A 25,545-nucleotide genomic window follows, 5' to 3' on the forward strand; every position below is an offset into this window, starting at 1 on the left:
CAGAGTTGTTCATTCCTCCCGGTGGGTTCGTGGTCTCGCTGGCTTTCACGAGTGAAGCTGCAGACCTTCCCCGTGAGTGTTAACAGCTCATAAAGGCAGTGCGGACCCAAAGAGTGACCAGCAGCAAGATTTATTATGAAGAGCAAAACAACAAAGCTTCACCAGAACAGGTTACCCCACTGGTGGCTCGGGTGGCCTGTTTTTATTCCCTTATTTGGCCCCACCCACATCCTGCTGATTGGTCCATTTTACAGAGTGTTGATTGGTGTTTACAATCCGTTAGCTAGACACAGAGTGCTGACTGGTGCATTTACAATCCTTTAGCTAGACACAAAAGTTCTCCAAGTCCCCATCCAATTAGCTAGACACAGAGGGCTGATTGGTGTGTTTACAAACCTTTAGCTAGACACAGCGTGCTGATTGGTGTGTTTACAATCCTTTAGCTAGACACAAAAGTTCTCCAAGTCCCCACCCAATTAGCTAGACACAGAGCACTGATTGGTGTGTTTACAAACCTTTAGCTAGACAGAGTGCTGACTGGTGTGTTCACAAACCTTTGGCTAGACCCAGAGCACTGACTGGTGCATTTACAATCCTTTAGCTAGACAGAAAAGTTCTCCAAGTCCTTAACCCACCCAGAAGCTCAGCTAGCTTCACCTCTCAGTTTCTCCATGTTAGTCAGGCTGGTCTCCAATTCCCAACCTCAGGTGATCCGCCCGCCTTGGCCTCCCAAAGTGCTGCAATTACAGGCATGAACCACTGTCCCCTGCCGGAAGAAACGTTTTTCCTGTATTTTGAATGAAGGGGCCTGGATTTTCATTTTGCACTGCACCCCACATATTATGTAGCTGGACTTGAAGTCCTATAGCAGTGGACAGTACCAGGCAAGTGACTCTGGGCAAGGCACTGGGTGCCTCTGAAGTCACTTTACACATCTGTAAAATAATAGTTCAGAGCAGAGTTGGGTGGCTCACTCCTGTAGTACTAGCTATTTGGAAGGCTGAGGTGAGAGGATGGCTTGCATTCAGGAGTTGAGGCTGCAGTGAGCTATAAATGTGCCACTGCACACCAGCCTGGATGACAGACAGACCAGGTCTCTAACAAAATAATAATAATTATAATAGAATAATAATATCTATCTTGTTGGATTTCTGTGGAGATTTTGAGCTAATTTATGTAAAGCTCTTGGACCAGCATTTGACATATTTTAATGGTCAATACTAGAAAGTGTTGACAATTATACATTACCTAATTCAAACACATTCCCTTACGTCTCCTATGCCCGCCGGCTAATATTTCTAAACAGCCATTCCCACAGGCAGTACCAAATGTGTATCCTGGTTTTGCTTCAAACGTTCATTCCTTAAATTTAAACCCTTCTATAGTGTGCAGGAAAAAATGTTCGCACCTCAGCTATAATGTGAGGTTGGAACAAAAAGCTGTGAGGATTTAAAAAGGCGTGTTTGTTAGAAAAGCAAAAAATCTTCACAAACACTAGATTTTAAAAAATGGAAGCAAAAAATCGTTCATTCAAGTGCTTGACCATTTCACAAGAGCTCTTTCACAGCCGTTCAGCGCCCCCCTCGCCATTACGAGAGAAAAACCAAGGCCGGTACAATGCGGGCGCAGTGTACTAACGGGACACACACATACAGTGTACTAAGGGGACACACACACACATACACACACACACCCCCACATCTTGAAAACCTGTACGTTCCACCGCTACCAGCCTTCCTCTGGTTTCCATAGGAACGCGCAATTCCGTTGCGCCGCCCTTTGCGCCGGAAGTTGCTCTATATCAGTTCCGGTTTTCCCCTCCAAGCGTCAACGTTTCCTTTTCCCAGGCGGCAGCTAGAGCAGACGGCGGATGAATTGTGGACAGAAGAGGCTTCCGTTGAGGGGCGTGGCGACGCAGCCGCAGTCTGAGAGACTCAGTTCACGTGCAGGCAACGGCGGATCATATTCCTTAATCTACCATGGCTCAGCCGGGAACTCTGAACCTCAATAACGAGGTGAGCGCCGAGGAACCTATGGGGCTGACTTTGAGGGTCCTCAAAACCAGGTCTTTTGAGACGCGTGGTCGGAGGCGGGCAAAGAGGGTGCGGCTGGAGGAACTTTCGTGGTGGGCCCAGGGGAGTTTCCCACAACTTGGAGTTTGGCAACCGGTAATTTCCCTTTTCGGTCTCTAGGTGACTAAAGTGACAGACATGTGTCAGGCCCCACGAATTTATGTGTATGGGACTTTGGGAAGACCCTTTAGGCTGGATATTCAATATTTTCGTCTGTAAAGCGGAACTCAAGATAGTTCGTCCCAGGGTGGTTGTGAGATTAACTGAGATATGTGAAGTATTTGCAAGTGCCTGACCCTTAAACTTTCAGTACACATTACCTGCTCCTTATTGCCTGTCGAAAATGAAAGAGAGAAATTAAGAGCTGTAGCTTCTAAGAAATTGCTGATCTTGAATGAGACTGTATGCTCAGTACTTCGTTTCCTCTTCCAGTTAGTGTGTTACTCCTTTGCTTCCATTTACAGCGGAACTTCAATAAAGAACTGTTCATACTTGCTATCCCCAATTCTTTTTTCTGCTTCTTCAGTCCATTCTCATCAGACATTTGTTCTCACCACCGTCTCTTCCATAATGTGCTAAGGTCAACAAAATACTATTCCTACCACTTACTCGCCTCTGGTTTCTGCTTCTATTCAACAAAGTAATGTCATCCGAAGTCTTAAAGTAAGCTGGAAACGTAAGGATCGAGTAAGGAACTCACAGTGACATACAGAAAGGAAATTCTTTATCCCGTGGATGAGCAGGTCACTGTTTAGAGTACATATAGTAATGTAAGAGATATTTCATATTTTCTAGTAACAAGGCGGGAAAATGAAGTGGGTAATATTTGTACTTGGTCTTTAAGGATCTTCCCCAGGAATCACTTAGTCAGTGATTCAGGAAAGGGGAAGAAGCCATTCCAGGCAGAGGAACTGGTATAAGCAGGAAAGGGTTAGTAGCAGAAGAAACCGTGAGTAATATAGGGATAGGTAACTTCACTGATGGGAACTTGTGAGATGACGAAGGAAATAAAACTGAAATATATTCCCTACTGCCAGATTAACGAGTCTGGATTTCAATTGACAGTGGAGTACAAGATATGCTGAAGAGGGAAGCTGCAAGCAGTTACTATTTACTCATAACCATACATTAAGCTTATGCTTTCTGCCAGAAAGCATTTGGTGAGCTATTTTCCATTAGGTTACCTGTGATGTATGAAAGATCGGAGTAATGTCCTTGGGATTTCAACCCCAGGGAGCTTCATATCAAATTTTGTAATGACTTTGATGATGGAAACGACAGGGTATAAGCCATTTAAGACTGTTTTTCCACTTAGCTAACTTCTATTCTTCTTCAAAACAGTTAAAATTTGACCTCTAGGAAACCTTCATTAACTCACCTTGGTCTGGGTTAGGTGTCTATTCTTTGTGCAGCCAGATTGCTTTCTCCTCTGGAAACACTTACGTAACTGTTTCTGTCTTCCTGTGTTTATGTGTCTGTCACGTGTAACACATATGTTTACTAGGTAATTAAATGAATTTATGAAAGCAGGAACTATACACATCCATCACTGAAGTCTAGTGTGTTCTAATGTGAAGGGGATAAAAAGGTCAGAAAAAAGTGGAGATGATGGAGGATATTATAATTTAAAATTAGTGGGGGGAAAAAACCACGAAAGGAAAGATAGTTATAGATTTATCTACATTAAAAAATTGAATAACATATCAAAGAAAAGAAAAAGGACAACCAACTAGAAAAAAAAAATATGCAGCAAATATGACAAAAGACTAATGCCTTTAATAGGAAATACCTCATAGAAATTAAAAGAAACCATCTCAGAAAATAGGCAGAAGTGAATTAACAACTTCTTAAGGAGGAAATGTATCTGAAAAATAATTTGAATTTGCTTTCAATCTTTTCACTTCTTTTCCATCACCACTAGAATCCTAGTACAGCTGCTGTACTGGCTTCCCAGCTACTTACATGGACTCTTCTCAAACTTTAATCTTTTAAATATATATATATACTTTAGGTTCTGGGGTACATGTGCAGAACGTGCAGGTTTGTTACATAGGTATACATGCACCATGGTGGTTACTGCACCCATCAACCTGTCATCTACATTAGGTATTTATCCTAATGCTATCCCTCCCCCTCCCCGCGCCCCCCCCCCCCGCCCACTGCCACAGGCCCTGTTGTGAGATGTTCCCTTCCCTGTGTCCATGTGTTCTCATTGTTCAACTCCAACTTATGAGTGAGAACATGCGGTGTTTGGTTTTCTTTTCTTGTGTTGCTTTGCAGAGAATGGTGGTTTCCAGCTTCATCCATGTCCCTGCAAAGGACATGAACTCATACTTTTTTATGGCTGCGTTGTATTCCATGGTGTGTATGTGTCACATTTTCATTATCCAGGCTATCATTGATAGCCATTTGGGTTGGTTCAAAGTCTTTGCTATTGTAAACAGTGCCACAAAAAACATATGTGCACACGTGCCTTTATAGCAGAATGATTTATAATCCTTTGGGTATATAGCCAGTAATGGGATGCTGGGTCAAATGGTGTTTCTATTGCTAGATCCTTGAGGAATCAACACACTGCCTTCCACTATGGTTGAACTAATTTACACTTCCACCAACAGTGTAAAAGTGTTCCTATTTCTTCACATCCTCTCCAGCATCTGTTGTTTCCTGACTTTTCAATGATTGCCATTCTAACTGGCTTGAGATGGTATCTCATTGTGGTTTGGATTTGCATTTCTCTAATGACCAGTGATGATGAGCTTTTTTTTCATATATTCGTTGGCTGTGTAAATGACTTCTTTTGAGAAATGTCTGTTCATATCCTTTGTCCACTTTTTGATGGGGTTGTTTTTTTGTTGTAAATTTGTTTAAGTTCTTTGTAGATTCTGGATATTAGCCCTTTGTCAAAGGGGTAGATTGCAAGAATTTTCTCCCATTCTGTAGGTTGCCTGTTCACTCTGATGGTAATTTCTTTTGCTGTGCAGAAGCTCTTTAGTTTAATTAGATCCCATTTGTCATTTTTGGCTTTTGTTGCCATTGCTTTTGGTGTTTTAGTCATGAAGTCTTTGTCCATGCCTGTGTCCTGAATGGTATTGCCTAGGTTTTCTTCTAGGGTTTTTATGGTTTTAGGTCTGACATTTAAATCTTTAATCCATTTTGAGTTAATTTTTGTAGAAGGTGTAAGGAAGGGGTCCAGTTTCAGTTTTCTGCATATGCCTAGCCAGTTTTCCCAACACCGTTTTTTAAATAGGGAATCCTTTCCCCATTGCTTGTTTTTGTCAGGTTTGTCAAAGATCAGATGTTTGTAGATGTGTGGTATTGTTTCTGAGGCCTCTGTTCTGTTCTATTGGTGTATATATCTGTTTTGGTACCAGTACCATGCTGTTTTGATTACTGTAGCTTTGTATTATAGTTTGATGTCAGGTAGCACGATGCCTCCAGCTTTGTCCCTTTTGCTTAGGATTGCCTTGGCTATGCAGGCTCTTTTTTGATTCCATATGAAATTTAAATTAGTTTTTTCCAATTCTGTGAAGAAAGTCAATGGTAGCTTGATGGGAATAGCATTGAATCTATAATTACTTTGGGCAGTATGGCCGTTTTCACAATATTGATTCTTCCTATGAGCATGGAATGTTTTTCCATTTGTGTGTGTCCTCTCTTATTTCCCTAAGCAGTGGTTTGTAGTTATTGAAGAGGTCCTTCACATCCCTTTAGGTTGTATTTCTAGGTATTTTTTTCTCTTTGTAGCAATTATGAATGGGAGTTCACTCATGATTTGGCTCCCCATTTGTTATTGGTGTATAGGAATGCTTGTGATTTTTGCACATTGATTTTGTATCCTGAGACTTTGCTGAAGTTGCTTATAAGCGTAAGGAGATTTTGGGCTGAGATGATGGGGTTTTCTAAATATATAATCATGTTATCTGCAAACAGGGACAATTTGACTTCCTTTCTTCCTATGTGAATACCCTTTATTTCTTTCTCTTGCCTGATTGCCCTGGCCAGAACTTCCAATACTATGTTGTAAAGAGATTAAGATTAAAGTTTGTTGTTATTCTTGCGAAGTAAAGTAAAAATTTATCTTTACTCTTCTAAAAAATAAACCATCACTTTTTACTCTATCTTGATTATTTGTTGCATATTCTTGGTACTTAGAAGAGAGAATTTTTAATTGCTTTTTATAGCAGCTTCCCTAATCTCCAGCACAGTACCTTGTCTACAGGTAAATATAAGAAGTAAATATATATTGGGCAGATGAAAGCATGGATAGCATAACTGTCAACTAATGTTCAAATGAGAGGGAAAATCTCCTAAATGCTGACTTTTTTCTCCCTTTCCATTAGAACTAGAGGAGAAATGCACAATTGAAAACCAGTGCCATAGAATTTAGTGAGTAAATAATTTGCAAAACTAGAGCTAGATTTTCTCAAGTCATCTGTTTTCTAAAATTTAGACAGCAGTGATATGTAAAAATCAGAATTAGGAGGTGTAGCAATCTGATGGAGTGCTTTAATTTCATAGGAAGTCCAAATCCTATGTATACAATTGACATTATTTTATTCTTTTTTTCTTTTTTCTTTTTTTTTTTTTTTGAGTTGGAGTCTCCCTCTGTCCCCCTGGCTGGAGTGCAGTGGCGCAATCTCGGCTCACTGCAAGTTCCGCCTCCCAGGTTCACACCATTCTCCTGCCTCAGCCTCCCGAATAGATGGGACTACAGGTGCCTGCCATCACTCCTGGCTAATATATATGTATTTTTTTTGTATTTTTAGTAGAGACGGGATTTCACCGTGTTAGCCAAGATGGCCTCAATCTTCTGACCTCGGCCTCGCAAAGTGCTGGGATTACAGGCATGAGCCACCGCACCTGGCCTATTTTATTCATTGATAGCAAATTACCAGTAAGCCCATTAGAAAATTGCTTTTCATTTCTTGTAAGACAGTAAAGGTAGAAACTAAAGTGCCAAAGAACAAAATGAGTTTCCTCCACATATTTTAAAACATAAGAATGTCAGGAACCATGTTTGTATGTGCTTATGAAGTTACAAAACTCCGATGTCATGATTAGGTGCAGAGTATTTTTTAACAATTTTTTTCTGAAATATTAAATTAGGGCCTATCTGTAAGAAAAGAACCAATTTGTGTTTAGTTATTAAACTATTCTGGGAAGTTTTGCTAGGTGGCAGCATGTGCCCAATAATGGTTAAATTGTAGATAATCACTAAGCATTCGATATTTTTTAAAATTGTTGCTCATCAGAAATAAAAAGTAAAATCAACAATAAGTTATCATCCATATGACATAATTAGAATCCTTTTTATAAAACAATAATTTTGGCCAGGTGCAGTGCCTCACTCTGTAATCCCAGCACTTTGGGAGGCTGAGGCTGGCGGATCACTTGTGCTCACGAGTTTGAGACCAGCCTGGGCGACGTGGTGAAACCTCGTCTCTACAAAAAATACAGAAAAATTAACCAAACATCGTAGTACATACTTGTAGTCCCAGCTACTTGGGAGGCTGATGTGGGAAGATGGCTTGAGCTCGGGATGGGGCGGAGGTTGCGATGAGCCGAGATCACACAACTGTTCTCCAGCCTGGGCAATAGAGCCAGACCTTGTCTCCAAAAAAGACAAGAAACCCAATAGTTTTGTTAACTATGAATTACTTCAAACGTATGGCAAATAATGTAACGAATCTTATAATCTGCTTCCTCTGTTTAGGAAATGTCAGTGTTTTGCTATATCTTAATGTTTAATTCCACCAATCTTCTTTTCTACCTCAGCTGTAATTATTCCTCTTGGTGTGTGTTTTTCTCTTTATATTTTTCACAATTTTTGTAACATAAGTATCTATACCCAGTGTATAGTATTGTGTTGTGTACTTTTAAACTGTATATTGTTTTACAAATTATAAATTATAGTAGTCTCCCCTTATCCATGGGGGTTATGTTCAAAGACCCCCAGTGTATGCTTAAAACCTCAGATAGTACCAAACTGTCTTCATTATTATTATTATTTTCTGTACTGTAATGGACAGGTAACAGATATAGCAGGAATACACTGGATGTATGATTTACATCCCGTGTGGGATGGAGTAGTACAGTGAGAGATTTCATCATGCTGCTCAGAGTGGTACACAATTTAAAATTTATGAGTTATTTATATTTGGAATTTTGGCTAACCGCAGGTAATTGAAACTGCTGACAACAAAATTGTTGGTAAGGGGGGACTTCTGTATTTTATTCACCAAATGTTACTTTTCAAGTTTTATCCATGTAATACCTACAGATCTTTTGCATTGATTTAGAATACTACATTGCTATATGCTTTATTTATATACATTATCTTCTCTCTCATGCTACATTTTGTTAAAGTGCTGCAATGAATAATCTTGTGTGTAGCCTTTTCCTGTTGTTGAGAAGGTGTCTTCGGAATACATTCCTAGAAGTAGGACTTTTGTTAAAGTACAGCAAGGTTTCCTCCAAAGGAGTAAACCAGTTTGCATTTCTACCAGCAGTGTATTTGTCTGTTTCCTCACAACCTCATACAGAGAATGTGTTGTCATAGTTCTTTTGTATTTACTAACCTGATAAGTAATTAATGAATGACAGAAGTTTTAACGTGTTCTTAGAAACACAGATATAGTTAGATTTTTCTGAACACCGCAAGTTCCCCTGGAAGAATACTAGCTCTTGGAATAACTATTTTCTAATAACTATAGATTTTTATTACAGGCTAACTCAAAAGCGTGGTGAAGTTGGTGAATTATCAGAGGCTAACTAGTTGGCCAGCTAACACATAGACAGCCAAAAGTCAATTCAAGTAGCATTTAATTTTGTCTTTGGACCAAAGTCTGCTGTCTGCTTTGTATATCAGAAACTTCCTATCATTGTCACCACAGAAATAGAGCTCATTCTCTAAAAAGCAAATTCATATTAAACATAAGTGTATAAGAGATTGTGTGAATGAGAAAGGTAGCTTATTTTAAAAAATCTAATATACATAGTAATGCTCACATTGTAAAACACATTCTTTTCCTGTATACACTGACCATCAGCTGCTTGGTATGTAGAAATGCAGAAAGGGGTTTTAGTTGCATGATTCATGTTGAGCTATGATGCATCTGTTCCCATAATTGAGTTATTCCAGAACAGATTAGATTTGTCAAGTCTCTGAGCTGGGGAACCCTTTCTTTGGAATTTCCTTGAGTTGGACACTGCCAACTTTTGCCTCTCTGTGGTTTCCTTTCCTGTGTTTATGTTGACTCTTCTGAGTCATCTCACATGGTCTTTTCCCAAATAGCTATATTAGACTTCCATTGTATTTATAGTATTTTTATATTGTCTATGCAAGAGATGCCCTATGTTTAGATTTTGCCAGGTTACCTTTAAAGGCCTCTGTATGCCTAATTTATAGGTGGTACTTCACTGTCAGTACATATATATTCACTGTGTATGTAAGTCTTAACTCTTTTTCTTTAGATCTTATAGATTGTCTTAAATGCGTTCTCTTACTGTTTGGAAGCCCCTCGGCTTGGCTTTGTCAGTCTTGTTGGTGATGGCTTCAGATCTTCACTTCAATTTCTGTCTTCAGACCCCTTCTACTTCTCTTTCATTTGCTTTCTTCTGTGTCAGCATATTTTATTTACATTTCTAAGCCTCTGTTTTCTCTGTGCTCACACTATTGCTCTGTTCTTTCCTTCCTAAACAATAATCATACTGTTTTTACAATTCTAACAATGATAGTTCTTGCTTTTGGTTAGAGTTTTGCCAAAGTGTACTGCCATTAAGCAGTGCACTTGGACTTCTGGCAGTATTGGTGTATTAGGTCTGTTCATTGACTTCTGAGTTGTCTGTCAACCAACTTTATAACTCCTGGGTGACAAATGAATTGGCAGCCTTTTAAATCCTAACTTAAAGGCTATATTTGTCCTCAGTTTTGCAAAAATCTAAGTGTTTGGGGAAACCTAAGTCTTAAATATATGAGGTATTCTTTTTGGTTTTAGAGTTCCCTTATCCATTAATGCAAACATAGTATTTCTTAAATTGGAACTTTAAAATTGGAGACAAGCTTTCTTATGATTGGACTGCAACCAAGGACCAACTCTGCCCTCTGCAGTTTATTAGTTAAGTTTGGTTAACAGTGGTTAGCAAATGGTATATTATCATCTCATGCACCTGCAAAGTTAAGCAATTAGAAACATTTGTTAATATATTTTAATGTATAGTTCATCACTTGCTATTAGTTTATTTTATGGATAACTTTTAAAAATGTATCATGACACCATATAATTCTGTTTATGCAACGTGGCAGTTTTTTTTTTTTTTTTTTCCTTAAACCTTGTCTGTGTGCCTTTTCATTTATGCAAAGTATGTTTTTTTTCCTAAATGGGTCTAATTTTGAAACAAATTCCTAAGAGGTTAACTTATCTAGGGGGAAAGAAGCCTGATTACTGTGCATTTTAAAAATATATTATGCATTTGAAACAGTGAATAGACAGTGTATTGTTACATTTCTGTTCATTTATTTAACCAATATTTATTAGACATATACTGTGTGCCATGCACTATGTTAGGTGTTGAGATGCAGTGTTGGATAAAACCAGATACTTGACCTTCACAGAATTTATAACCTACTGGGGAAAGACACATTAAAAATAATAAGATTAAAAGTAAAGTATTAAGTTACCAAGTAAAGGTACTTGTGACCCTCTCAGGGAGGCCAGAAGAGACTCTTCATAGAAATGACAGTTGGTCCAAAATCAGGATGAATAGATGTTAACAAGCTGACATGAGAAGAAAGAACATTCTGACCAGTGGAAATGGTAGATGTAAAGGCTTTGTAGTAGAAGTGAGCATGGTGAGGACAGGGGACTGAAAGGCCAGTGTGGTTCTTCTGAGAACAATTGGAGACCTTTAAAAAGAGTTACGTAAAGGTGACATTGGATATATACTTTAAAAAATTTTATTCTGATGGCATTGTGGATAACTGATTGGAGAGAGGCAAGAATAGGTGCGGAGAAACCAGTTAACAGTATCTCAGCCACGATTGTGAAAAGGTCAAGGTAGGGGAAAAAGTGGTACAATTTGAAAGATAGTTAGGATTTAAGATTAACAGGACTTGGAGATTCATTGTGAAAGATTAAGAGAGCTACCTCTAATGACCCTTAGGTTTATAACTAAAATAATTGTTCCATTCCCTGAAATATGAAACTCCCCTCCCCAACAAAAGAAGGGAAGGGTCTTATTGGAGGTGAAGAACATGAGTTTAAGTGTGAATTTGAGGTGATTTTGAGCACACTCAGAAAGAAATGTCAAGCAGAAAGTTGCACATTTGGGCTTGAAGCTAAAAGGAGTGATCTCAGCTGAAGGTAAAATTTTTGACTCCTCTCTGTTTAGGTGACAAATATGCACACATAAGATCTCCCAGAGCTAAGCAATGTATTGTGAAAAGAAACACTGGCTTGGGACTGCCCCTTCAACTCTTAACATTTTATGAGTGGGTAGAGGTGGATGAATTTTCAAAGAAGATCAAAATAGAGTGAGTAGAAAGGAAAGAAGAAAACTGTCTTGGAAAACCAAGGGAAGAATGTTTGAAGAAAGAGAAAGTAGTCAAAAATGTCGAATTTCCATTGGATTTCAGGGGCTTTTTTGGAAATCATTGATGTCCTTAGTGACATCTTTTAGTAGACTTTATGAGGATGAAAATCAAACTGGATTTGTGTGGCATGCAGAAATAGAGATACTGAGTTTGGATGTCTCTTTCTAAAAGCTTAATTCTCCACATAACTAAAGAGGGGGTGGTCCTAGTGAACTATGTAATGAGGATGTTTATTTAGTCTCTAATGAAAATGACTCAAGCATGTTTAAAAATCAGTGAGAAACAAATGTGTTAAAAGGAAGAGAATGACAATGCTATGGTAAAGGGATAATCCATAGTAGAGGTTCTAGGAAGGCAGAAGAGAATGGGCTCTAAAAGACAGTTAAAAGATTAACTTCAGATATGTGTAGTGGTATATCTTGTATTGTAACTTTATTCGTAAAGGAAGATGGGTCATGGAAGTATATTTGCATTCATGGTAGTAGAAAAATGATGGTCCCCAACTGATAATTACTTTCTCCATGCAATTGAAAGAAAGAAGGGAGGATGGAGACTAGAGGATTCAGGACAGTAGGCAAAAGTTTAAAACAGGCATTGTAGAGTGAATTGAACAGAAAAAATATAGGATGGCTAGAAAGAATGGGGGTCCACTTGAGGTTAATTATGATGAATTTATAGTAGACAGAATGTTACAAGTATTTGCTATTGGCATACAACAATGAAGAACTCAGAGTGTTTTTTTCATTCAAGACTATGGTTTCTTAACCAGAGGGATAGGAGTTTAAGAAATTGGCAAGTGTTTATCATGTATCTAAACTGCATAAAAAGAGGAACATGTAAAGGATTGGTGGTCCTAATGAAGTCAAAGATGGTTGTGGTGGGTGGAGTTGAGCAAGCAAGCTGATAGAGGTTGTGATCACAGTGTGGAATATTTGAATTAATGGTTTTAGAAGTTGAATATTATGAATGAAGACAAGGTTGACAGTGTAGCCATGGAAGTGGATGGCTGAGATAGAATAGATTAGGTCTTTAGAAAATAAGTAAAGAAATGAAGATATAATTATCAAATGGGCTATTCAACTGGACATGTAAGTTACACAGAATGATGGCAGAACTTAGGGTATAAAGTTGTAAGTTGGTTGCTAATATCTTCAGTGAATAAGGGAGTGAATGATGTGAAGGGTAAGAGAAGATATTATTAATTAAATGGAAGAGCCTTAAAGACACAGGATGATGTTGATAATGTTATTTTGGCAAGAAGAATTTGAGGAATTTTGTGTGCCAGGCACTCTTGCAGGACAAAGAAAACACTATATAAATATTACAAGACTCCTATTTTCTAGGAGCTTGCTGTCTATAGAAAAAGACAGCCACGTGAGCCATTAGTAACAATGCAGTGAGGTAGATGCTTTAATGACAGAATCTGTATAGTGGGGGCTGCAGGGATGGAGTGGTTATCTCTAACTGAGGAAGTCATTGAAGGTTTCACTGGAAGGATTATATCGGAACTGAATTTTATGTAGTCCCTAAAGTGAAGAAGGGGAAGAAGGACATTCCAGGAGTAATTTTTAAGATGTATACCTCCTAACTGTGATAGACAAAACATAAACTCCGTGATTACATGCCATTGCACTGAAAGCTGTTATGATGTGTATTTTTTTTATAACTAGAATTTCCATTTCTTGGTCTATAGCTCTGTTTTTTGTTCTTAGAGTTAAACATTGTTCTCTAGTAGGATGATTTAAAGTATGTATTTGTATATGTGTGGCGGGGGAAGCATTTATGTTGACATGCACATATGCTTGCACACAATGCCCTTGTGTTTGTGGAGCTGCTTTTAAAATTATACTTGGAATAATTTATAACTAAAAATAATGAAAGGTTTGTTTTATAAATAAATAAAATAAATTGCTAATTAAAATAGTCATTCAACAAATTAAATTCCTACCATTATGAGTGAGGCTTTGTTTTAAATGGTGAGAATACAAAGATGAATATGACAGGTTCCGATTTCAGGGAACTCACTGTTTATTGTGTTCCAAGCCCAGCAAGATATAAGTGTAACATTAAAATACTTATCTCGGGCAATACCATGACTTTTTAAAAAATTATAACTTGTTTTTCTTAAGCCCTTAGACACATTTTTACACTGCTGATTTATTCCTTCACTATTTATGGAAGAGGTTTGATTACATCAAGCTATGAATATAGTTAGACAAAAAAAGTAAAGTGGTAGACTAAGTCTACAATATTAAGACTCAAAATAAAGTGTGATTGTTCCTGAAGTAAGTGTGTTTCTTCTAATTATGACTTTATTCTTCAAAGGTTGTGAAGATGAGAAAAGAAGTGAAGAGAATTCGAGTTTTGGTTATCCGAAAACTTGTCAGGAGTGTTGGCAGACTGAAGTCAAAAAAGTTAGTCATTTAAAGTCATGAACTTGTGACTAATAAAATGTCAAAAGTTGTTTTTATTTGATGCTTTAAAATGTTTAGGGTGGGATATAGAGAAGTAATCAAATATCTTACTCATACAGCATTTTTGTTTCGTATGTGGAGATGATGTGAGATAGAATGTGCTGTGTCAGCATGCCCTTCTATGGTTTGGACATCATTGCTCAAGATACAGGATGAATTTTTCTGCTGCTTTTGCAAAACTCTCTTTTGGTCTCTTCAGAATAAAATTCCCTTGGGCTTATCTGTTTTATGTTATTAGAAGTTATTTTAAGATACTGATACAGCTTAACAAATCTAGTAATACCTTAACAATCAGTTTTGAAGATTTTATATCACATTTGTTCTTGAATTGCTAAGCAATTTGAAATCTTCAGTACCTTGTGAAAGTGTTTATTAGAACATTGTGTTCCATGTAATTTCTTGGAAAAATACAGTATTTTGTATTTTCAGTATCACTAGTGTTAGTGAAAAAGTATTTTATTTATAGTTCTTCTTATAATGTAAGCATGAATACTTAGCTTTCAAATATGTTTTTTTCTGATTAGTTTCCTGCTTTTTCATAAATATGTCAGAATATAGCCCTTCTTTATTTTTTCTTAAATTCCAGAGAGCAAATTTTCATTAGATAAAATTGTAGCCAAATTCTAATTGTAACTTACGAAATTTATATTACATAAAATATACTATTGATTGATTAAAAAAGTGTTGTTAAGGAACTAGAGAAGGCAAACTATCAGCAATGATAGTCATTAATACAATGCCAAGACAGTACTTATTTTTGCCAGTTACTGACATATGGGTTTGTTTAGTAAATTGAGGTTTCCTTTGGGAGTGGGGAAAATGGGCAGTGTAGGATAGTGGCGTGTTTGTTATTTAGATATTTATTACGCTTTTCTAAAAAGAAATGAAGTGATTATCCATTACAGTATGAGTCTAAAAATTAATGCTTTGCCTGGCTACATATTGTAATGTATTTTTTGTAGGGGTACTGAAGATGCACTGTTAAAAAACCAAAGACGGGCGCAACGATTGCTTGAAGAGATCCATGCCATGAAGGTAAGGACTTCTGTGGGTGTGAATGTGCGTATATTTCTGAGTATCCTGTTATCCTGCATTTTGTTTGTGTGTGGTATTGCTTACTTGAATATGCTTGAGAGTTGCCTAAGATATCTTGTATCAGTCTATTTGGAGAAAATGTAGTACATTTAGAAAATTGTAATGTTTAAGCTTGCATTTTTCTATGTTTTTGACTGAATTTGTTAAAGTGCTAGGCTAATTTGAGTCAAAATTGTGCCAAACTAAATTCATCTATGTTTAATAATGCCTCATGCCTCAGGTTTTTAATTTTTACTGTAACTTTAACATGAAGTCAGTTCGAGAAGTAAAGTCTTCACGCTATTTGGGAATGTGGATGGTGATATTGGTGGCTGACATCATGCTTTCCTTGTTGCCAACTCAATAAATTTTATGTATTGGTATCTGCATTTTATTCAGTTCTGTAGTAACTTCAAGTAAAATTAGTGTTAGGCCAACATGATCCCATATTTTTGTTTTTTTTCAGTCAGACTCTTCACTAGCATAATTTTTAGGTCTTCTCGCTGCTCTTACTTTGAGGAAACTTTCATTTACCAAATGACATGACATTAAATGTCTGGGAGACTGTTTTACTGTAGAACTTAAAAACAACATTTGGTCCCAGCAATTTTCTTAATTGCAGGGTCATTTTGCATGCATGTTTGCCTATTATATTTTGGTATAACTTTCAAGTTTTGAATTAGGTAAAAGAGAAAGAAAACTCTCTAACAATATTTTAATTGAGTTAGGTTATCAAAGCTTCTCACCCTTTCTTCCTTTTAAAGGGATACTAAAGTGTTTAATAGGACAGAGTTATCCCAGTTAATCTGAATAAAAACATCTAGGAAACGACTCTTTGATATGAAGTATATTTGTTTCTTGTGTTCTTCCCTCCCCTCAATGCACACTCTTGTAAAATTCATGGAATCCATCTGATAAAACTTTTCTTTCTCAAAGTTATAATCCCCTTTGTATCCAGTCATTCAAGAATAGAAAGTATTCTGTATTTGACTGTCAGTGATGATTTGTGTCTCTGTGGTTTGCAGATTATTTAGTCTTTTTCATATACCTTTTTTTAATGATAGTCCTATGAGAAATAAAATCTTTAGAGATTTTGCCTTGAGAATAGCAATAAAATAGGAAGTTACAATTTATCTCTTTCACTTTCTCTTAACCAAGGTTCTTACTAAATTACATTGCCTACTTAAATTTTTCCCTGTAATTTCTTCTGAATAGTCATTTTTGTAGTCTTAAATTATTCAGAGGCTTTGAGCTACTATATAATTGCTGATTTTATTTTACCATGGAAAGAATGTAGTGTGTGTGTGTGTGTGTATGCATGTATATATATACACATACACACACAATGTATAGTTGGCTACTCTGACTTTAACTTCTTTTGTAATGCTGTTTAAAAACTGGAATAAACTGGAATTTAAATATTTATATAGATATATGTAAAATATATATATGCACACACTACATTCTTTCCATGGTTTATTATATATAATAACTTGTATGCAGTGTACGAAGAGTTTGAGAACAAAAGATACTCAATCTTTAGAATACTTCCCTGTTGTAAATTTCAGTGATACATTTGGTTAAGTTAATTAGAAAGAAAAGTTGTCCTTTTTGATCTAAATGTAAAGCCTGTTTTCTTTTTTTTGTTTGTTTTGAATCTCATCAGCAAAGGGAAATCTGATTCAGTGATAAAGTTTGTAGTTTACAAGATTACCACATCACTACCGTGGTTTGGTTTGGTTTGGTTTGGTTTGTGTTCTATTTTTCACTGTGATTATGCAATGGAATGGTTGCATCATAGAAAGCCAAATTCATAGCCTATGTATTCCTTGAATTCATAAAATTCATAGTATGTATATGTCTTGAATTTGTAGCAGGAATTAGGGCATACTGGGTTGGCTACTGTGACTTCAACTTCTTTTGTAATGCTTTTTAAAAACTGGAATAAATTTAAATATAAAATGAATACTAGAAAGACTATATATTTGCTGTTCTTAGATGTCAAATTTTATTCCTTATTTATGGTTCTTTTACAAATTTTTTTGTCTTTTCTAAACAAAGCAAATACATACAGCATTTTTCTTAATTAATAGGTCATTTGTAATTTTCTTAGGAAGTGGTTATTACCTACTTGAGAGTATCAAATAAATGGTGACAAAACAAACTCTCAGTCTTAATTAAATTTGGAGAAAAGACCTCTGCTTATTTATTTTTCCAGAGAAATTTTTTCCTTGGCTCAGATACTGCTTCATTTTTATAGTCTTATTGATGACATACTGTCCTATTCTTGCTTTCTATAATAATAGGGTATTTTGTTGCAGGATGACTTCTTTGTGAAGAAATCCTGAGTATTTTTAGAAATGAGAGTTTGCTTTTTCTGCCCAACCAAGAAAAAAATTGACTTGATCTTTATCCTTTAAAATCATAGGTTCTAATTTTATAGACTATGGTGTATGAAACCCAAGTCTTTGCTGCCTTTTCTAATAGGGTCTATACTTTTAACTTTGATATTAGTAGAAATATTGGCTTCTAAAACAGTTTCTTTTTCTTTGAAAGTTAGTTAAATTAGCTATCAACATTTAAAGATCAGTAAGTTACTTAGCTGGAAAAGGAGATGGTAAAATTCAAACATATACTGAAATTACTCAAAATGTGCAACAAATCTCTTACTCGATAATGAAAGTAACAACTAGCTTTTACTGAGCATTTACTATGCGCCAGGCAGTATATGATGTGTTTTATATTTACTGTCTCACTAGGTAGATACCATTTTTATCCCTGTCTTACAGAATAGGAAACTCAAGCTTAGAGAAATTAAGCAACTTATAACTGATTATAAAGCTAATTATGTTATCCACTGTAGTATACTGCTTCAGTAAGATGAGAACATCCTATGATATAGCTAGACACTTTCCTAGATATTGGAGGAGATCATTTAATAAACATGAAACTTGCCATCTAGGAAAAAAAAGACCCAAAGATGTGCAACATGTCTTCAGATCCTTTAATTCCTCACAGGTAAATATACACAGTAGCCTATATCTGTATTTCTTTTTTTTTTTTTTTTTTTTGAGACGGAGTCTCTCTCTGTTGCCCAGGCTGGAGTGCGGTGTCCCCATCTCTGCTCACTGCAACCTCCGCCTTCTGGGTTCAAATGATTCTCCTGCTACAGCCTCCTGAGTAGCTGGGACTACAGGTGCCTGCCACCACGCCTAGCTAACTTGTATTTTTAGTAGAGATGAGGTTTTGCCATGTTGACCAGGCCGGTCTCAAACGCCTGACCTCGGGTGATCCGCCTGCATCAGCCTCCCAAAGTGCTGGGATTACAGGCGTGAGCAACCACTCCTGGCCTATCTGTATTCTTTTTTAACCTCTTCCTCTCTAAGGCTGTTATTTCTTCCTATCCTGAATATTCTTAATATGAGAATTTGTGTGTTCTTCTTTGAGACCTTGTTCTGCCTGCTACCTCTTTTCCTCTAGTTTAAAACTCTCTCCTTTTGTTTTATTCTTCCCCTAGTTTTATATTCTGAAATCTATTATTAAAACCAACCTTTGAGCTTGTAATCAGTAGTTAGGATCACTTTGTCTCAGGCTTCTGCACAGCTTGATCCTAAGTGATTGTCATTAGGAGATCACAAATCGAAAAAAAATAGTATAGGTTATAATCTGTAAAGGCATAAAAGTTAAGTGAAATGATATATCATCAAAATAATATAATTATCATATCATTTGAACCTCATCACAACTCTAGGGAGAATCCCATTTCAGAGGACATGTTCAGAAGTATTCTAGGCTGCGTATACCCCTTAGATTGGAGGTTTATCGTTGTATGTATTCATATACTCTTTAGAATTTTGTGATGTTTCTGGTTATATATGCTTTTTAAAAAGTTATTGAGTTTTTTTCTATAGTTTCACATACTGTGGTTTTGGTAAATTTTTTTCCTATGAATGCCTAAACAAGTTCCTTCATAGGGTAAAAGATACCTTATTGAAGCCTGTAAGTACACTGTACTGTGCTAATTAGCTATGTCAACTTGACATTTTGTTCGTTTATTCTATGAAAGTAATCATATTAAAAGTATCATTAATCTTACACTATAATTATTTCTGACAATTTTATTTGTGAGCTAATATGTTATCAAATCAGACTCAATGTGTTAGAGCTCTTACCTAGAATCAGCTTTACTAATAATTGTAAAGATGCAAATAGTCAAAGGGGACAGGTGAAGCAAGGAGAGAGATCTGGGACTCTATGTAATTCCACAGGCCCTTCCTTTCCACATCAGATGTGTACTTTCTAGCGCAGAGTCTCCAAATGAGTCTGGTTATTACCTCATATCAGAGAGCATTTACATTTTGAAACTTCTCCATGTAATATCCTCAGGTTATATAGCTTACATGATATTCTCCAGTGTGCCAGGCTTCATAAACCTGTAAATTCTGGGTTTGTTTATTTTAAGCATCCTTAACAAGGGACAGCCTACTAAGATCATTCTTCAGATAAGGACCCTCCTCCTAACAAAAACTCATTATCCTATCTACCAGAGGGACTGCTTACCATCATGTTAACACGAAGACTAAACTGCATCACTTCCCTTTCCTAGAGTTTCCTCCCGTTAAAGGAAATGAATAGATCCCAAGATAGCTACTTTAATTCTCCCCTCCCTAATGTGTAATAATCTTCCTTTTAGCTTTTCTTTTGTGTTTCATGATGTATAATACTGTATTTATACTTTAACTTCCAACTTTTTGGAAAATACTTCAAACCTATAGAAAATTGTAATACTGCAATATGATAATAATAGTGCATTGTATCACATGCATTTTTGTACCTTTACTATCAGTGCTGAATTTTCTGGCACTTGATTTAAGTGCCATATGCCAGATTTCTCCATTGTAAAGGTATCTTTTCGGTTTGCTGTTACTAAGTAATCTGTGAAATGATACTGTGAGACTGTGTGAATATCCTGTAGTCTTTCACCCAGCGATTAATGTTCTATGGCAACATCTGTTAAAATATTTTTATTGTTTCTATTTCTCTGCTGCAATAATTTATTTCTCTGATAATATTTTCATTCTTTGAATTTTTTTTGAACACCATCAAGGATAGCGATAATAGCTATTTTTGTTTATGGAGAAGAAAAATGTTCTTTTTCCTTTCCTTTCCTGTTCAAAATTTCCTGGGTAATTTTGGACTGTACCCTGGCCATTATGAAGTTGCAGAGATTCTGGATTTGGTTATTTTTCTTGAATAAGTGGCTGTTTTAATGAATTTTCTTGGCTAGATTTTAACTTTAAACTACGTTTCTTAGACAGCAGTTCCAGTTTCAGTTTAGATCTTTTGTCTTTCAGCAAGATGCTTTAAATCTACTACTTATCTGAACGCTTAAGATATTTAGAGATTTTTTCTCTCTCTCCCTTCTGGGCTTACCCTGCTCTCTCAGCAGATAAAGTATCCTGGATTCATTTTTTCAGGGGTAGCTCTGCCACTGTTTCTAAATCCTGCTGATTGCAGTTGGCCTTAGGCTAAACCTTGAAGAAATGGTAACTACTTGTGCTGTACAGCTTTCCATCTTCTTTCCTCCAAGTAAGCTTGGTGGACCGTCCATTAGAGTCTGTCTGTTTCCATTTACTTTCTAATATCTTCAGATAGGCAGGTAGGGCTTTTGGGTAGCATGTCCAGGTGTTATGGTTGTTTTCAGGATTGGGGGTATGGGGATGATTAATCATGTTATCTTATTCTGAGGGCCTCAAGACACACTACAGTTTTGATTTTAGGAAGATGAAGAAGAAAAAGTAAAAGAGACTGAAAAAATGTAGCCAGTGAAGGAGAAAAAGAACCAAGAGTATTGAAGAAACTCTTTCAAGAAGGGAATGATGAATTAGGTGTTTTTGAAATGAGCACATTTAAAAACACGTTCAAATCATAATAGACTTCCTGCCTCTGGTCTCGCCTTCAGATCATGTTCTGCACTCTAACCAGTGACCTTTCTAAAATGCATATCTAATTGGACTTCTTCCCTGTATGATATACAAGACCCTTTGTGGTCTGTACTCTAGCTACCCCTCTGTTGCTTCTCTATCTTCCACTTACCCTGTACCTTTTTTTTTACCAGCTAAACTGAATCCCAAACTTAGCAGTTTCATGCCCCATTGCCTACATCAGAGTTTTTAAACATAGCACATCTCTCCCACCTGAACAAACACTTCCTCTTCCTTCAACACCAAATTCTTATGTTATTAGCTCTAGGAAACTTTCCCTGGCACTTCTGGAACTCTAACCCCAGAAGAATTACTTACCTACTCTATACAGGCCCTTTTACTTCGTGTATTTGTGCTATCATATGGTATAGCAGTCTGCTTTCATGCCATTCCTGCTGCTTAGAGAGAACTTCTTAAGAAAATGGGTTATTTTACTCAATTAATTGTTCCTAACACCTAGTAATGTGTCTGATATATAGTGAATGCTGCTTGACTAGCTGACGGAGTGATTTCTACTGCAAATTTTTTTTTTTTACATGTTGGCACGTTTACAATGTTGAGGTTGTTCTGAGTCTCTAAAGATAAATGGAATACTATGGAACTGTTATTAAGAAGAATCTGTAATCAGAGGCTTTTCTTTTTGCTTGTTAGGTATCAGAAACAGGAGGAAAAAGGTTCTTCATTTTATACGGTCACCTTAGCCAATACCCTAAGACCATATAACTTCCAATTTAATTTTTTAAAAGGTAGAACTTTTGTTTCTAAAAGGAGAGCAAGAAAGATGTCCTGGTTTGTTAGCCTTCTGTACTTAACTGTGACCTTTGAAATTATAAACAGGAAATCATAGCACTATTTTAGAAGATCAGTATATAATGCTCTCCTCACACTCATGAAACAGCATTCAGTAACAGATCATCATACTGAAATCCCAGTTTGCTTTCTGACATGTGGTTTCTACAGCTTTAAGTTACTATTTTGTATAGGTCATATTCCTGAAATTCTTACTGTTGCATTTTTAATATATAGGGGTCATGATTTTCATTGTAGACCATGTTTATGTAAAGTCTGTGATTGCCTTAAAATATTCTTGTCTTCTAAATAAGAACATATGTGAAAAATAGCAGTAGTATATATTGTCTGTTTTTGAACTTGCTTGCTTCTGTTTGAACACAAAGAACAAGTTGCAGGCCTTTGTTGGCAAAAGAGATGAAAATGCTATTACTATTTACTGAGTCATAGTATACAACTAAGTTTTAAATAAGGAACTGATTCTGGAATTCTTCACCTAGATAAGCCTACTTCAGAGGCTACTGAGTGTATAAACAAGATTCAGCAGTATGAAGGAAGAAAGCAGTATAATATGGCTTTTTAAAAAAATATTTCCCATTTATTTTTGTTTTGTTTTGATGTGATTTTTTGTTTTGTAATTCTGGAAATTTGAACCTAAACCTTAGCCAAACATTTCCTAATAACTGTGAAAGTATCCAAAGCATTTTTAAATTATTAATTCAAAAATTTTGGACAACCAATACTACTATCATGATTCCAGTCTGAAATAATATGGTGCTTGAGAAAAGAGTTAAATATTACAACATATTTTGTTGGAAACACATAATAGGAGACAAAGCGCCCTAGAGAAAAGCAGCAATAGGATCAGTAAGTAACTGGTCTTACAAAATGGGATATTCTTTTTGTTTTTTTAACTGGATATCACCTCAATTTGGGGTTAAATAGAGACAAATTATATGCAAACAGTAAGCTTTTCTTCACAAGGCCATCCATTTTGTTAGAAGGGAATGTCCAGAATGAAAAAGGTTGTTCAACTTATTTCTTAGAATACAGAAGTGTTCTATGTAGAATCTTCAGCCTGATGTAATTGCTGGGTGTCATTTTCTCTGTCTGCCTCTTTGAACCTGATAGAAGTGAGTCATTTTATATGCCAAGAATAATTTTGATGTTTTTATTTGGTATAAAAAATGTGATCATGTTTAATCACTTACATTAAACAAGCTGTTTTGCCTGATTTTCTAAAAAGTATTTTACTGTGAGAGATAGGACTGTATGGTAAAACAGAAGTTTTGGGAGCTTCATTTGACTGCATTATTTGCTAATGTTTATGTTTAATTAATATTTTTTGATAAGATGCAGATCATTCTACAATTGAATTATACAAGTTTTTTAAGCTTTTGTTGACTGAAAATTATTTTTATATATTGATGAAAATAATTTATAGGTGAAAAATGCATTAAGCTTAGTTTTTAGAATATGAAGATTCAACTTTTGACATGAAATTCAACTTGGAATTAAAGTGAGACAGTACTATTTGTAGACATTTAGTAATTCTTTAACTGGCTGCCAGCAAAAACCTGACACTAGTAAAATTTCTTAGTAGTAAACTTACTTTGTTTTATTATATTGTTCTCCTGTTCAAGAACCTAAATTAGCTTCCTATTGTCTGCCAGATGGGATCTAATTTTTCATGAGTATTAAAAGCATTTTCATCAGTTGACCCCTGTCATCATGCACAACTGTATTAACCTCATTTCTATGTACATACTACAGTCAACATTATATTCCCTATACATTACACATTCTTGTTTTTTAAGTTTCTACAGTTTTGCCTGATAACAAGGCAGGATTTTCCACCACATCACACATACTTCTGCAAAATCAGACTATCATTTTCACAGCTTTCACCAACCTCTAAAGTAGTGATTTTATTGGGAAAGATGGAGGATGTATGCATAAGGCTTCATGCCTTAGGGCATATGTCATAATGGATGGGGGTTTTGTGTGATTGGAGAAAGCTCCTCTAGTAATTTGGTTATATTTTTATTGTTCCCACCAACTGCGCTAAACAGAAATTACCCCACTTACTTAAAATTACCCTGCTTACTTCATCCTCATACACACAGTGCTTAGGTAATCAGTTTTTAGAAATCTGTTATTAACACATCTTTCTTTTTGTTACTATGACAGGTTATTGGCATGTTATTTCAAACATGAAACTCTGTTTGGATTGCCTTTTTACACAGTGTTCTGCACATAGAAGGCTTTCTGTGAAGTTTCTGTGACATGTTTCAAATATAAATGGGCACATCTATAAAAAGATGTGTAAGAGGTTATAGCAGTATATAATTTTTGTTTCACTTATTTGCTGTGGTGAGTAAATAAAATATACAACATCAACATTCCTAGCCATGGTACACTTTAATTTTTAAGAATTTGAATTTCTATAGTCTTTTAATCCATATAAATGGCATAAATGAAATGTTATTTAAGATGACCATTGCCTTCAATACGATTATGAAAAGTTACACTAAAACTTTTCATAATGACAGAGGGATCCAGAACAGAGATATTTTCCAGACCAGCTATACCACACAATCCATTATCATTGTACAGATTGCATTGTGACTTTAGACCAGAAGCTAAAGTGGCTCTCTTTATTTCAGTTAGCACTGTAGGATTTAAAAGACAAAAGTTTTACTTGATATTTTTTAGTCTGGTACTTTACCAGAAAAGTTCAAATACTTACTTATAATCTCATCTCAGAACCATCCTCATGACCAAAACATTTTATTTTGGCTCAACAAAAATATATTATGTCTATACTTTGTGTGCGCCATGTTTGGCTAGTTTACAAAAATATAGAAATTAATATGGTGCCTGCCTTTGAGAAGCTTAAATTCTAATTAGAAAAATGGAGAGAGCTTCACTGTGATGTGTTGAAAGATGCTGATAGACGTATTTGAGGAGGGACACTTAGCACTGCTTGAAGATTCAAGGAAGTCTTTCTGTAACAGGAAGCTGAGTCTTAAAACTTGAGTGAAACTTTAGAAATTGTGGGGTGAAAAACTTAAATTTGTATTGCTTCATTATTTTGTTTTGGTATTGGGTTTTGTTTTTCTTTTTTACATTGTAAAGGAAGTATCTGTAGAATCAAGAAATACAAAGCTTTTAGATTATTAGTTTCTATTCATGAAGTCTGTGTAAGGGAAGATAGTGATTTAAACTCATCTCAACATGATCAAGAGTAAAGATTAACTGCTGTATTTTTTTAATCTAGGTAATAGAAAATAATAAACCTGAATGAAGGACATAGTTATTAAATACACTCTGCCATGGTTCCTGCACAGTGGCAGTGTTTACTGACCTGTCTGGTTTATGTTATATCTAATACTGTGATAACTGAAATATTTAGTGTAACAATTTATATTACCTAACAAGTAAAAATAACTTCAGTATCCATTCTTTAAACAAGCACTTATTGAGCATTTACCAAATGCGGTGTACTTTTCTAGACACTTATGGTATACCTGAGAAGAGTAGAGAAAGGTTTCCGA

General features: G+C 35.8%; 1 protein-coding gene and 1 long non-coding RNA gene across 3 annotated transcripts in view; one reads left to right on the plus strand and one right to left on the minus strand.

The window, feature by feature from the left end:
- Positions 1-1,793, minus strand: part of LOC103885365 — a 77,524-nt gene extending 75,731 nt beyond the window's left edge. Inside the window, exon 1 of the long non-coding RNA XR_648405.4 lies at positions 1,694-1,793. This is a non-coding gene — a long non-coding RNA (uncharacterized LOC103885365). The remainder of the gene's footprint in view (positions 1-1,693) is intronic.
- An 80-nt stretch (positions 1,794-1,873) lies between these two features.
- Positions 1,874-25,545, plus strand: part of SRFBP1 (serum response factor binding protein 1) — a 61,243-nt gene continuing 37,571 nt past the window's right edge. The window contains exons 1-3 of one of the 2 annotated variants that reach the window (XM_003900032.5): positions 1,874-2,015; positions 13,993-14,081; positions 15,104-15,176. In XM_003900032.5, the coding sequence (XP_003900081.1) occupies positions 1,980-2,015; positions 13,993-14,081; positions 15,104-15,176 (198 nt within the window). In that variant the 5' untranslated portion in view covers positions 1,874-1,979. The other variant, XM_021939620.2, reaches the window with a different exon arrangement.

The sequence above is a fragment of the Papio anubis genome, chromosome 5, assembly GCF_008728515.1.
Source record: "Papio anubis isolate 15944 chromosome 5, Panubis1.0, whole genome shotgun sequence".
Lineage (NCBI taxonomy): Eukaryota > Metazoa > Chordata > Mammalia > Primates > Cercopithecidae > Papio > Papio anubis.